The sequence below is a fragment of the Eublepharis macularius genome, chromosome 17 (assembly GCF_028583425.1).
Source record: "Eublepharis macularius isolate TG4126 chromosome 17, MPM_Emac_v1.0, whole genome shotgun sequence".
Classification (NCBI taxonomy): Eukaryota; Metazoa; Chordata; class Lepidosauria; order Squamata; family Eublepharidae; genus Eublepharis; species Eublepharis macularius.
Window position 1 is genome coordinate 23,975,040 of NC_072806.1, and position 15,354 is coordinate 23,990,393.

Genomic DNA, 15,354 nt, shown 5'->3' on the forward strand with positions numbered 1-15,354 from the left:
AAACAGACAAAAGGAAAATTCCTGATGCATCAAGTCTTCTTTGGAAACATGGCCAGGTGCTTGAGAACTCTAAAGACAAGGGAGAAATTTGAAAGACGAGAACTTTGGAAGCGCCTTTAGATGATTCTAAATGATAAAACCGGGTGAAAGAATTTACTTACCTTCTTCAGCAGGGAGTTCTGTAGGATTCCAAATGGACCCAAAACATCAGCCATGGAAAAAGAAGGGAGAGGGAAGAGATGTTATTGATTTGTGAATGCACACTCCACCTAATGTCTCACATCTATGGCTTCTTCTTGAACTTGGAAAAAGCTGACCGACCAAGAAATGCAATCAGCTAGTCCCCCATCTACCTTAACACTGTCTTCTGTGCAGGGCTTTTTTTCAGCAGGAATGCAGTGGAACAGAGTTCCGGCACCTCTTGAAAATGGTCACATGGCCGGTGGCCCCACCCCCTGATCTCCAGACAGAGGGCGCGGAGGGCAATCTAAACTCCCCTTTGTCTGGAGATCAGGGGGCGGGGCCACCAACCATGTGACCGTTTTCGCCAAGGGTGATTTAAACTTTAAAAAACTCCCCCCTTGTTCCAGCTGACCCAAAGTGACGTCATTGTGTGGTCCTGAGTTCCGTCACTGAGTTCCACCACCTCTTTTCCCAGAAAAAAGCCCTGCTTCTGTGACCAGCAGTGGCTCTAGCTCCTCAAGCTGAGTAAGATGTCTCTTAGCCCAACCGTCTAGGCAGGGAAGCTGAGTTCTGCAGTGGCCAACCCCATGCATCCAGAAGTTCTACAAGCTTAGCACGGTGAGTTCCACCGATTAATTATCTATTGAGTGAAAAAGAATTTCCTTTTGTCTGGCCCAGATCTACTGCCCATCAACTTTACTGAGTGCCCTCAAGTTCCAGTATTTTGAGAACGGAAGAAAGTTCTGTCTAGCCGCTTCCTCCACCTTGTACATAATTTTATAAACCTCCAAATCATGTCCCCCGTTAGAATTTTTTATTTAGAAAGTCCCAAATGTTTTAGTCTTTCCTCACAAGGAAAATACCCCACCTCCTTGCTTGTTTGGTACAATGGCCCCGTTTCAGAGGTAACTTTTTAAAAAATATATAGTAAGCACAGAAAATTATTATTATAACCATTAAGCCTTTTGGCCTTGCTCTCAGGATAAACAAAAGATCTCCGAGGAGAACTACTAGACTAATTTAATAGTTGCAGGTTGAGAACACCGACTCCCCTCCTGGTTCCAACTGGATTCTCTCGAGCGTAATTTTTCCATGCTGACGCTTGCAACTGCCAAAGCAGAATTTAAAAATAGATTTCAGGATGTTTCCATCTAGGAGGATTTGGCTTTCTCGGCAAATCGGAGACTGCCACCTCTGTATTGTATGATCCAATCTGACCCTTGTTATGAAAGCGGTCTTTCATATCTGGAGGTTCCTAAGCATTATCTGCCAACAAGGAGGGCCTTTTCCTGATTAAGGTCTCAACCTCTCTCCTAGATGGCGGGTGCCAGGAATATTCCATATTTTGCAAGACGTTACAACTATCAAGCAGGCGGCATTTAAGACATTCCTCAATTTATTACCACAATCTTGGTACAAAGGAAACAAATGTATATTCTCCTCTCCCAATCGGCTTCAAGGGTGGCATTCTAATGGAAAAAGATAGGTTCCCCGCATGTGACCCGAGGCCACCGCTATCCATCAACCATCATCCAGAAAAGTAAAAATGTGCCACAAACACTACGTTGGCAGAATGTATAATTCTGAGACATTCCCCTCCATGTAACAGGAACTGGTAATTTGAGGTAAGGTTGCCCACCTCCACCTGGGGCATGGAGATCTCCAAAAAGTACAGCTGATCTCCAGACAACACAGAACAGTTCCCTTGGTGAAAAAGGATGCTTTGGAGGGTGGAGTCTATGGCATTATACCCGTCTGAGGTCCCTCCCCTCCCCAAACTCCACCCCCAAATCTCCAAGCATTTCACAACCTGGAGGTTGCAATCAAAATTGGAGGACTTGTCCTAAGTTCACACAGACTTAGATCACAAGCAAGCTTGGGGATTGCTGTGCAAGATGTTTAACCCACGGTTTAAGCTATTCTTCATTCTTGTAGTATTTAACTGGGGACCCATTCGGGTTGCCAGCCTCCAGGTGGTGGATGGAGATCTCTCGGAATTACAACTGATCTCCAGGCCATAGAGATCAGTTCCCCTGGAGAAAATGGCAGCTTTGAAGAGGGAAGTCTATGGCATTATATCCAGCTGAGGTTCCTTTGCTCCCCAAACCCTTCCTTCTCCAGGTTCCCCACCAAAATCTCCAGGAATTTCCCAACCTGGAGCTGGCAACCCTAGGACCCAGAAAGATTACAAGCACAGAACAACAACTTACAAAATATGTGTAAAGCGTATTTAACGGGGTTTATTATAGATTTAATAGCCAAGTATGGCACCCTGTGAAGATCAAAAAAATCTGCAAGAGAAGCCTTCACAGGGCAACCATACCTATTTCTGCAAATGCTGGGGAAGTACACAGTTTGCAGAAAAAATAGAGTTTTTTTAGAAATGGGCAGGGCTAACCCGACACTTCTAACATGGAGAGGCAATGTCTGCACACTAGCATGCAAAAAGAACACCTTTGGGTGGCTGTTTATTTATTTATGTTGTTTAGAGCCCCCTTTCTTTCTGGGACTCAAGGTGGATTACATAGAATATGGGAACATATGAGGAAGGGGCCTCCTCCAATAAACAATGCAATATGATTTGACCTGTAGATGTCTGGAACCTCCTTTTTAGGGGGTTGATTGCTAGTGTGCATTCAAAATCTTGGATAGTTGGAATTATAAATATATATTCTTGACCTTATTAATACAGGCTTAATCCAAGGATTCTGGACAGGCTGACAGAAAAGGGAAACCCTGGAGCAATCCAAACGGGGCTCAACTGTGGAAGGGTGGGGAGGGGATTAAAGAACTGGAGAGAGGAGAGGGAAAGAAGAAAGAGTGGGGGGTAAGGAGAAGACAAGCAATGAAAATGTGGGAAGTCCCACATTGTATTGTTTACTGAATAGCCTAGCAATCGATCGTACTACTGACTTCAGCGGTGCAAACTGTCTGGAGTCTCAGTGAGAAAGGTGGACTATACATGAATGAATGGACGGTTGGTTGGTTGGTTGGATGAATGGTAAGTTGGAGGCAGCAATTACGGGGAAACAGAGGTGGACAAGAGAGCAGGCAGGGTGACAGAAGAGGGATAGAGCCTCGCTACAAGTGACATTTTACACGCGAACGGCACTTGATCATTTTCGCACATCTTTCTGGGAACTGAAGTCCCTCTCCCCCACCCCTTTTCCTTCTGTTCCTTCCCCTCTCTGTTAGAATGGCTGCCTGAAGAGACAGAGAAAGCCAGCAGCAGCAGCAGCTTTTGCAAATCGTCTTGCTGGGGGGTGGGGGATGCTCTGAAGAAAGCTGACATGTCAGTGAAGTCCTTCCCCTCTCTGTTAGAACTGTTAGAATCGCTGCCTGAAAAGTCAGAGAAAGCCTGCTTTTGCAAATCGTTCCTCCAGTCACAAGCCTGCTCTCAATGATCTTTGGGGGCAGGCAGCTGCAACTTTCTCAGCTTTCTCCAGAGCATCCCCCCCCTCCCCGAGCAAGACGATTTGCAAAGTTGCAGCTGCCCGCCCCCAAAGATCATTGAGAGCAGGCTTGTGACTGGAGGAACGATTTGCAAAAGCAGGCTTTCTCTGACTTTTCAGGCAGCGATTCTAACAGAGAGGGGAAGGACACTAGGACTTCACCGACATGTCAGCTTTCTCCAGAGCATCCCCCCCCCCCCAGCAAGACAATTTGCAAAAGCTGCTGTTGCCGTAGGCTTTCTCCGTCTCTTCAGGCAGCCATTCTAACAGAGACGGGAAGGAACAGAAGGAAAAGGGGTGGGGGAGAGGGACTTCAGTTCCCAGAAAGACTTGCGAAAATGATCAAGTGCCGTTCGCATGTAAAATGTCACTTGTAGCGAGGCTCATAGACTGGGGGGAGCGGGGAACCAGAGAAGAGACGTGGGAGGGAAAGTGGAGATTCAGGGCCAAGCTACGACAAATGACACAGGTTGGACACTTGTCAGCTTCCCTCAAGTTTTGATGGGAAATGTAGGCAGCTTTAAAATTTTATATATATATAAAAGGAAATGTAGGCAGCTTGGCAGAATGTTGGACAAGTGACAGTTGAAAAGAGTATTGGACAGCAGTCGGAGAGCCAAGCTAGAAGACCAGGATGCCTACATTTCCCATCAAAACTTGAGGGAAGCTGACAAGCATCCAACCTGTGTCATTTGTCACTTGTAGCTTGGCCCTGAGAGAGGGGGCAGAAATTCCCATCTTCTTGTGACTCCCATTCTTGCATATAACCTTTCCCGTGTGTTTTCTATTAGCCTAGTATAACTACAAAGTGAAAGGAGCTGCCAAGATACAAATGAGGCAGCCTTTAAAATAACTAGGTAGGCAGGGCTCACTTGTCCCAAATTCCACCAAGGTCCAGTCTGTTACTTCGTATTTGATCACTAGTCAACCCTGACAGGAAATCGCTGTTTTTAATTCAAAATGGGACAGAGTGCTCTGCCCAGTTCCAACGTCACGGTCAAACCACAGCTTGGCCACCAGGACATGTTTTAGGGCTCACATGCTACCTCCCCTCTGCTTCCAGATCCCAAGTGTAACCTGTAAGGTTGCCAGCGCTGGCTTGGGAAATTCGCGGAAATCTGGGGCAGTGCTTGGGGAGGGCTGAGAGCTCAGTGAGGATGTGATACCAGAGTCAACCCTCTGAAGTTGCCACTTCCTCCAGGGGAGCTGATCTCTGTTGTCTGGAGATCAGTTGTAATCCTGGGAGTATTCCAGGACACACCTGGAGGTTGGCAACTTCAATAATCAGTTTTTGCCCAACTGGAGAGTCACTACAAACTAAGCCTACTGCAGACCAGGAAGTAGAAAAGGAACTGGCAGATGCAACTGCAAGTAGGGCCGTTTCCACACGTCTTACCTGCCTGCGGAACATCGCGCGAAAGACCCGGAAGACAGCATCTTCTCACGCGAAATCGCGCCAGGAAGACGCTGTTATCCAGGAGTTTTGCGCGATTTTGCGCAAAATTTCCGGATAACACTGTCTCCTTGGCACGATTTCGTGCAAAACTCCCGGATAACAGCGTATTCCTGGCACAATTTCGTGCAAGAAGACACCGTCTTCCGGGTCTTTCACATGATGTTCCGCAGGCAGGTAAGACATGTGGAAACGGCCTGGAAGGGGCAACAAGCCCGTGTCAATTTCCTGATGTCTAAAACCATACCCTCCGATATTTCACTTAAATGTTACCAACAGCTCAACCTCCGCTGCAGGATAAGAAGCAGCAGGCTGTGTTTTGCACGGACAGGGAGTTGAATCCTGAAGAATGTCCACCTGACAATTCACCTTTATAAAATTTTTGCATGCGTTCCTAAAAAGCAAAGATGAGGGCTGTAATTTACTAGGGACACAGACCACAAAACAGGAACCGTTCCTTGGTATTGAGGAACACATGGAGCACAAATCCACATCTTCTTTTGGATGTGATGTCTAAAACCATGTCTTACTGTGCATGTAGTGTCATTTATTTTTAAAGACTGATGAAGGCAGAGATCGGCTTTTTAAAAAAATGATGTTTGGCAATTTCAATGTTCTGTGTGCTATTTATAGAGCAATTTTCTTTCTTGTTATAACCAAAGGTTAAAACAATAAACTGTTCATTCATTGGATTAAACCTATGGCTGTACATTAATAAATTAATCCATTTGGCTCACTCCCAGGTGAAACTTGCTAATCAGAACTGATTTTGTTCTAAACAAAATGTAAACTGTTTGAAATTTGCATTTTTGTCTGAAATATTATTCATGGTACTGTGGATTTTTAATACTGATTTTGGTTTAAACTGTGCATTGCAGCCACATAACAACATTCAATTTACATAATAACATGATGTGATGTGATTTCTGTGCGGGGCATCAATTTTTTTATTCTGTCATTTCTTACTCAGGGCATAATTCTCAACTTCCCATTTTATCCTCACAACAGTTCAGTGAGGTAGGTTAGGCCAAGAGAGAGTAATCAAGGACACCCAGACAGACTCATGGAAAAGCAAGGATTTGAACTCAGGTCTGTCCAGTCCTAACCCAACACCACTTCTTCCTAGGTTATATTAGTCTATATTAGTCAATATATATATATCATTACTAAGGATGCGCAAATTCATAATTTTAAAATTATTTTTGCATATTATGAGCTTTTGTGAGATGTTCCTTTTCATTCCTGTTGCTATTGTTTTATGCCGTTTCTACCCCATTGGTGCAAAATCAGCATTAAAAAACATCGTGGAAACTTTAATGGGATAAAAATCAGGAAGAGCGAAACAAAATGGTGCAAAAACAGACTCAGAGGTCCTCTCTTGCACCAGAGAGAAACAGGGTCGAAACGGGGACTTTTGAATCAAAACTGTGATTGTGAATTTCAGTAATATCCCTCGCAATAACCAAAGAGAAGCTCACAAACCCCAGTCATACTATGGCACCTCTTGCAACAACTCTTGATTTTTAAATGAAAATTTAACTGTTTTTGCCTAGGGCTTTCAGCTTGGCTGGCCAAGTTAGCAAGCTTTCAGCTTGTTTATTGTCTCAGCACCTACCAGATGCTAACCCTGACCGTTTAGTCCTGTGGCCTTGCCCCACACCCCATTCTACACAGACATACCCTGCACAACCTTCCAAGCTGCACCACCATGCTTCAAAAAGGTCAGGCACCACTGTTTTATGTTTCCATAGCAACCATACTTGTGACCGCTGTTAAGATACTTTGTACTGATGTTTTGGAGTATTCTGGGAGCTTCACATCAGACATCACATAAAAGCTACCCTGCCGAATCAGACCGAAGGGTCCATTGAGTCCAGCATCCCATTTTCTACAGGGGCCAGCCAAGCGCCTAGAAGATATACAAGGAAGGGAATCTAGGCCAGAGCCTACCCGTGACATTTCATTCTTTAAGAATTGGCCCTGCTAAGACCCCACAGAGTATGCGCGCACCATTTCGCTGCATGCGCCCACCTTCTCCCCACACCTTTTCCCCCTCCGTCAGCCAAGTGAGCAGTAACAAGAGGTGGCAGGTGGAGATAGGGGTTCCTCCACCGCCAGTGGTGGTCTTGCAACCCTACCCCAGGCAAAACAATGGAAGTCCACAATACTGCATCCTTGAACCACTGCTGCTGAGGTAAAAGGTAACAACGTAAGGTTATCAGCCTCCAGGAGATGGCTGGAGATCTTCTAGAATTACATCTGATTTCTAGGCCACAGAGTTCAGTTCCCCTGGAGATAGGGTTGCCAGGTCCCTATACTCTCCCGCCAGGAGGAGGGGGGGACCAGGCACTTATGCCAGCAGCAAGATGCTACGCGATGATGTCACCACTGGAAATGACGTCGTCACATCGGCCACGGGAAAGCTCCCGTGCTCTGTGCAGGGTCGATTTGGCCTGTTTGGGGCCCAAATTGGCCCCAAACAAAGCTCAGGAATGCTCCTGCAGCTGGCACAACAATGTCACTTCAAGCAGTGATTTCATTGTGCATGCTGGGAGCGTGTGCAAAGCACGCATTACTGAAGTGCCTGCCAATGGCAGGCAACCTCTGGGAACTTGCCACCTCTCGCCAACCACTAGTGGGTCAACGGGCAAGGTGGCAAACCCCCGGGAGTTTTCCCACCACAGACAGGCACTTGGGAACTCTACTTGGAGAAGATGGCTGCTTTGGAGGGTGGATTTTATGGCATTGGACCGTACTGAAGTCTCTCCCTACCCCAAGCCCCACCCTCTCCAGGCTCCTCCCTCTCCAGACCCTACTGAGGTCTCTGCCTACCCCAAGCCTCACCCTCTCCAGGCTCCACCCGTTCCAGACACTACTGAGGTCTCTCCCTACCCCAAGCCCCACCGTCTCTAGGCTTCTCCCTCTCCACCCTCTCCAGACCCTACTGAGGTCTCTGCCTACCCCAAGCCCCACCCTCTCCAGGCTCCTCCCTCTCCAGACCGTACTGAGGTCTCTCCCTACCCCAAGCCCCACCCTCTCCAGGCTCCTCCCTTTCCACCCTCTCCAGACCCTACTGAGGTCTCTCCCTACCCCAAGCCCCACCTTCTCCAGGCTCCTCCCTCTCCACCCTCTCCATACCCTACTGAGGTCTCTCCCTACCCCAAGCCCCACCCTCTTCAGGCTCCTCCCTCTCCACCCTCTCCAGACCGTACTGAGGTCTCTCCCTACCCCAAGCCCCACCCTCTCCAGGCTCCTCCCTCTCCACCCTCTCCAGACCCCAAGCCCCACCCTCTCCAGGCTCCTCCCTCTCCACCCTCTCCAGACCCTACTGAGGTCTCTCCCTACCCCAAGCCCCACCCTCTCCAGGCTCCACCCCCAACTATAAACAAGCCTCTTTGAAAGGTGCAAAGAAGGTTTCATGCATGCATCTGAATTTTTTGTAAGCTTTGGCATCGTCCAAGTTTCACATTTTTGCATTAAAAAAAACCTAATTATCATTCAGTGAATTAATTTTTATTTCACAGCAACTTGCCCCCTACCCACAGTGACTCACAACAGCATACAACTCTGAAAGGAGATAGATGCATCGCTTCCAGGAAGAGGAGAAGTCATGGAAGGATAGCAGAGGAGATGAAGCTGCCAGTTTGCCTTTTGCAGAGGAAGCAAGGAGTGGCAAAAGCTCCTTGGAGCATGCAGTTGAAGGCACCAGCTCCCTGCTAACAGAATCTGGCCTCACCTGCCTGCATACCTCTAATGCATTCTCATGGCAGTATAGTTGTGATCCCCCAACATGGCGTATGCAGACATATTTGGCCTTGCCCTTTAAAGCCCCTCTTGGCTTGAGATGAGGGTATCTGAAGGACCATCTTTGCTAGGGTTGCCAGGTCCTAGTTGGGAATTTCCTGGAGATTTGGGGGATGGAGCCTGGAGAGGGTGGAGTTTGGGGAGGGGAGGAGCATCCATGGGGTAGAATACCATAGAGCTCACCCTTCAGAGCAGCCATTTTCTCCAGAGGGACTGGTGTCTGTTGCCTAGAGATCAGTTGTAATTCCAGGAAATCTCCAGCTACCACCTGGAGACTGGCAACCCTAATTTTCTCCCATACGTTCCTGCCCAGGAGTTACAATCACATGGAGAGGCTGACTGTCCCTTCGACCAAAGAAGCTCATCTGCTGGGTACCCAACAGAGGGCCTTTTCTGTGGCACCCGCCCCCCCCCCCCCAAATCTCCAGGAATTTCCCAACTCAGAGATGGCAACCCTATTCCCCACTCTTCTGTTTGAAATGAGCTGGGTGACTTTGGGTCAGTCACAGCTCTCTCAAAGCGCTTTCAACTCCACCCATCTCACAGGGTGATTGTCATGAAGATAATAACGACACACTTTGTAAACCGCTCTAAGTGGGTGTTAAATTGTCCTGAAGGGCAGCATATACATCAAATGTTGTTGTTGTTAACAATGCTTGCCTTGGAACTTCCTACCATTTTGTGGAGCCTCCCAATGTTTCGTGACTCAGCCCTCTTGTAATTGGTTCCACCCACCAAGGCAACCATGGCCATTTTCACATGCTCCCCGGAAGATCGTGCAAACTCACAGCATGAAGTGTCTTCCTAGAATGATCTCCTGGCACAATCCCCTTTAATGACTTGATGACGTCAGAAAAAAGGCCATTAAACGGGATTGTGCCAGGAAATCGCGCTAGAAAGACACTTTCATGCCGTGAGTTTTGCGCAATCTTCCGGGCATGTGGCCGTGTGAAAACGGCCCATTTTGTTACAGCACCCACTATCTGTTCCGAACATTCCAAATGACACACTTCCGGTGATGTCAAGGAGTGTGGCAATGAGTTATGCTAATGAGTTCCTGCAGCTCTTTTTCTATTAAATGGCCCCTGGTCTCACGTAGGGGTCTTTTACATCACCGCTACCTGGAGATGTCAAGAATTGAACCTGAGACCTTCTGCATGCAATGCAGTTGCTCTAACACTGAGCCACAGCCTCATCTCTGGTTGTGAATGCTTGCTAAAACCCAACAACTACACTATATTCAATGGTATGTGGGTGCAGCCTTAGCTATGACACAAAACATGAAAAATGGAAAAGGGTTTCCAAAATGAAATAAGCACCATATTAACGAGAAGAAAGCACTCCTCTTTCAACTCCGAATGCAGGGGGTTTTCCCGTTCTCTTCATCCCCTGCCTTCCACGTGGACAAGTGTGACTTTTAAATGAATACGAATTCAGGAATCCTACCATGGGTATGAATAGGGTTAAATCCGCCCGATATTAATTTGGAAAAAAAAAAAAAGAGTCACCGGGAGAACTGGAACTCCAAGTCCAGCTGCAGTTTGACGAGCGCTGACATTTCAGCCCCTGCCAACTCAAACAAACATCCTTTCGCAAAGGGAAGCCCTCACCCTGGCTGTCTGGCAGCTCTCGGAAGAAAAGCAAAGCAAACAGGTGATGGAAAAAGGGATAAATACGGGCACGGCTGTTTGCATTCTGTGGGGTTTTTTGAAGGGAAAAAAGAATATTGCCCCACAGTAACCCAGACTCTGCGCCAGGGGAAGCGAGTCCAAAACCTTTTATACATGATGCAGACTAAGCATCTTTGCATATATGTACTCTGTCTGGTTTAATTTATCCCGCTGAAGCAAGTCAGAAGGGGAAGGGAGGTGAATACCTAGCCACAGGAAATTTTACTGACATGCCGTCTCTCCTCACTCAAAATTACAAATTGCACCGGGCATTTCTCCCAAACTTCGAAGTCAGACTTTATAGACATAAGGACTAGAAACTTCTGGGTTTCTTTCTTTTTCTAAAAAAACGCAAGCTGAAACTCATGGGCTGGGATAAAGTGGTCAGCAGCCAACATGGGTTAAGGAAATCTCTGTTATTGTTCTCAAGTGTTTAGTGGTACCTGAGAGCAGAACCACAAGTGACAAAAGGCACAGATTGGACACTTGCCAGCTTCCCTCAAGTTTTGATGGGAAATGTAGGCAGCTTGGCGGAATGTTGGACAAGTGACAGTTGAAAAGTCCATTGGACAGCAGACAGAGAGTCAAGCTGCAAGACAAGTACGCCTACATTTCCCATCAAAACTTGAGGGAAGCAGACAAGTGTCCAATCTGTGCCTTTTGTCACTTGTAGTTCTGCTCTGAGAGGCCAATGGAGGAAGCCCAGTGTTTCAAGCTTCTGAACCAGATGATACTTTCTTAAACCAAGTCAGGTTGCTATTCCAGCTAGCTTGGTTTTGTTTACTTTGATTGGCAACGGATCTCCAGGGCGACAGCCCAAGAAAGATCGTTCTTAACATCTCCTGAGATTCTTGAACAGGGAAGGCCACGGACTGAAACAGTAACCTTCCATATTCAAAGCAGGTGTTCTACTACTACATCCATGCCAATATTCAGAAGGCGTATCCCCTAGATAAATCAGGTGTGGCAGATGGAGGGAACGAGGTAGGGGTTGCTTTGAGTATTTAATATTTAAAAAGTGACATAGGAATTTACTATGTGCAGGAAAATGCAAACCGTTATTCAAAAAATGAACAGGCCATCGATTCACTCTCTCTGTCTCTCACACACACACTAAAACCACTGCACGTCCTATTGTTTTGCTGAGCAGCATCCTAGAACATATTAAACAAACCATCAAAAGTTCATTGGAATATTATTTTCCTTGTGTTTTTTTCCCTACTTCTGAACATTGCTTCCTTCCTTCCCTTGGCCTGTGGAGATCAAAAGACTCCAAAGTGCAGTTCATACAGTTCTTTCTTCACATGTTCTTCCCAATCATCCCTGTGGCTGCTCTACAAGGATAGGGTTATCCCACTGTTTTCCTCACAACAGCCCTGCAGAGTTGACTGATTGGACCAAGGTCACTTTGTTATCTTCATGATTCAAGCAGGGATTCAAGCCCAGGTCCCCCCAAATCCAAATCCTAAAACTGTAACCACTACACGATGTTGCCTTCTAGCTGGATTCTTTGGTGCTTCAAAGTAACGTGTCTCAGACTGCTGATCCATCCAAGGAAAAAAATGAAGCTATTAGTGGTGGGAGTGGAATCCATCCCCAAATCAGGGATGGATTGAGAATACACTTTCTGAATAGAGCATGGTTTCCAGTCCTGAAAAACACCAGGCTAACAAAATACTCTATACCCTACAATAGCCCTGCAGAGAAGATTAGCACATCAAGCACCAATCCATATGCAAAAGAGCCTCCTCAGGATACAGTGAAGCCTCCCTCCATTAGCATTCCACACCCTGGGAAACTCTTACAGGATGACTCAGCCCAACCCCACCTTCCTGAGTAGATATAAATTACCTGCCAACATCTTTTCCACACTGTGACACTGAGAGATCTCTGTCTTTTGGTGCTACACCTCTGAAAATGCCAGTCACAGCTGCTGGAAAAACATCAGGAACTACAATGCCAAGACCATGGCAATACAGCCCGAGAAATCCACAACAACCAACACTTTCTCTTATTCTGGGTCTCGGCACAACATTTTCACCCCTAGGTCTGAGAGGCGAGGGACGAAAACTATGCTGATTCAACTTGGATCTCAGCCAGGCACGGAAATAACTGCTTTAACTTGCACAGAAGGGCCATTTGTCTGACTGCTGGTTCCACGTCTGGCCAGGATCTGCCAGTATTGTCTAATCACAACTGCCAGGGCTTTTTTTCAGGGGGAACGCGGGGGAACAGAGTTCCGGAACCTCTTGAAAATGGTCACATGGCCGGTGGCCCCGCCCCCTGATCTCCAGACAGAGGGGAGTTGAGATTGCCCTCCTAGTGCGGAGGGCAATCTAAACACCCCCCTATCTGGAGATCAGAGGGCGGGGCCACCGGCCATGTGACCATTTTCTCTGAGGGCAACCCACTGAGTTCCACTACCTCTTTTCCCAGAAAAAAATCCCTGACAACCGCACAGACATAGAAATGGCAGTAAGACAAACAGCCTTCTCCGCAAGTTAAATCTCAGGGTGGAAAGTCGGGAATTAAGACACTCTTCCGGCCTCTGCACATGCATGGGAGCCAATTCCCCCCCCCTGCTTCCTGTTTTAAAGGTAAGCATCAGGTCACATGTTAAATGTGAGTTGAGTTGGAGTTTCCGCATCAAATTTCTGTTTAGTGCACATGCAATCAGACCACTGGTACTTCTAGTGGAGGAACTCTGCTACAATTGGCCGTGGCTCTTTGGCATTTCCAATCACCTGCTACCAGTGATCCTGTACATTGGCTGTGGCTAGGACTGAACCATAGACTTTCTGCATTCAAATTAGGTAGTCCTCCACTGAGCTACAGACTCATTTCCCCTACCCCCCGCTCCATATTCAGTCACCTCTCTTCCCTGTTCCACAAGTAACAGAACACTCATAGACTGAAATCTCCATGTTTGGCTTTCTACACCAGGTATTGGGGTGGGGGAGGCTATTTCAGTGGCACAATACCCACTTAGGATATTCAGGACTTTCTCCACACCAGAGGCACTGATTGCCCACGTCTGTTGTGCACTGCAGTGCTCGGTTGGGCACAAGGAAAGGTGCAATGGAAATTCCAGGGCTTGCCAGATATGAGTGCACCATGTGTCTCTGCAGTTGCTGATGGAAAACATTTGGTTCACAATGTTCATCCAAGACATTTTTTGCTCCATATGGAACAATGTGTGTGAAAATTCACAAGAACCAGGGCTTTTTTTCAGCTGGAACGCAGTGGAACGGCACCTCTTGAAAATGGTCACGTGGCCAGTGGCCCTGCCCCCTGATCTCCAGACAGAGGGGTGCGCTAAGGGGCACGGAGGGTGATCTAAACTCCCCTCGGTCTGGAGATTAGGGGCGGGGGCGGGGCCACTGGCCATGTGACCATTTTTGCCGAGGGAGATTTAAACTTTAAAAAACTCCCCCTTTGTTCCAACTGACCAAAAGTGACGTCATTGCACGGTCCCAGAAGTGTGCATGCACTTTGCGCATGTGGTACCGGGGCACCACCTCCCGCCAGGAGTTGCCCCCTGTGCTGGCAACCCACTGAGTTCCACCACCTCTTTTCCCAGAAAAAAAGCCCTGATAAGAACCATGTGCTTCTCAAAATGAGGTGAAAGTATAATGCCATTCCACAGTTGCGAGGAATGGGAAGAAAATGTGAATCCTCTCCTGCTGTAGGAAAAGGGGGGGGGTACTGCCTTTCCTCAAAAGATATCTTCCCCCTTTCTTTGTACATTCAAAACCATAATAAAGCAGAAAGATAAATTGTCAAGTACAAGAGAGACAAAGAACAGTGATCCCCAGCCAATACCATTTCTCAGGAGGCTGCTTTTAGTCAAGGTGCACGGTTGAATAAATTGTTATTTTAACTAACTACGTTTCAACCCACACAATGATGCGAGAAACCACAATCGCAAAAGAGACAGATCTCTGTCTTGTCTCATCCGGAGCTGACAGCTTACACAAGCACAGCCAGCTTGCCAAATTCTACCTCAGAATTCTTCCCGCACAAATAAATTCAAAAGGGGAGGTAAGTAAACCCCTGATGGAATTCTGATGGAAGATAACCAACTGATGATTACATTTCTCTAGAAATGTTCATAGATCTAGTATAAAAATCAGATCTATCACACTTTCTTCTCACCTTTTCAACCCATGACAGAATCCATAGGGTTCTTTCCCCATATTTTCTCCTTATAACAACCCACCTATCCTCCAAAGAGCTCAGGGCAACTTACATGCTTCTCTTCTACTCCAACAGCCCTGTGAGGTAGGTAAGGCTGAGAGAGAGGGTCTCACCACACGAGACAAAACACGCTTGAATTACATGGGTAATTCGAGTGTATTTTGTAATTCAAGTATATTTGAGTGTAATTCAAGTGTATTTTGTTTCATGGGGTTTGACACAGAGTGACTGGCTTAAGATCGCCCAATGAAGCTACAAGTGACGCCTGACACAGGTTGGACACTTGTCAGCTTCCCTCAAGTTTTGATGGGAAATGTTGGCATCCCGGTCTTGCAGCTTGGCTCTCCGACTGCTGTCCAATAGACTTTTCAGCTGTCACTTGTCCAACATTCCGCCAAGCTGCCTACATTTCCCATCAAAACTTGAGGGAAGCTGACAAGTGTCCAACTAGTGTCAGGCATCACTTGTAGTTTGGCTCTGAGTGGGTATTTGAACCCAAGTCTGCCCTTTTAAAGCACTCTAGCCACTGTACAAGATCAGGTCTCAGATTGGATCTAATAGACAAGGGAAAGAGGGAAGCAAAGAAATTTCAGAA

General features: G+C 46.9%; 1 protein-coding gene across 1 annotated transcript in view; it reads right to left on the reverse strand.

Annotated features, from left to right (window-relative positions):
- ATP2A3 (ATPase sarcoplasmic/endoplasmic reticulum Ca2+ transporting 3) overlaps positions 1 to 15,354 on the reverse strand; it is a 160,354-nt gene that overhangs the window by 95,675 nt on the left and 49,325 nt on the right. Inside the window, exon 2 of the mRNA XM_055001359.1 lies at positions 162 to 179. Coding sequence (XP_054857334.1) covers positions 162 to 179 — 18 coding nt within the window. The remainder of the gene's footprint in view (positions 1 to 161; positions 180 to 15,354) is intronic.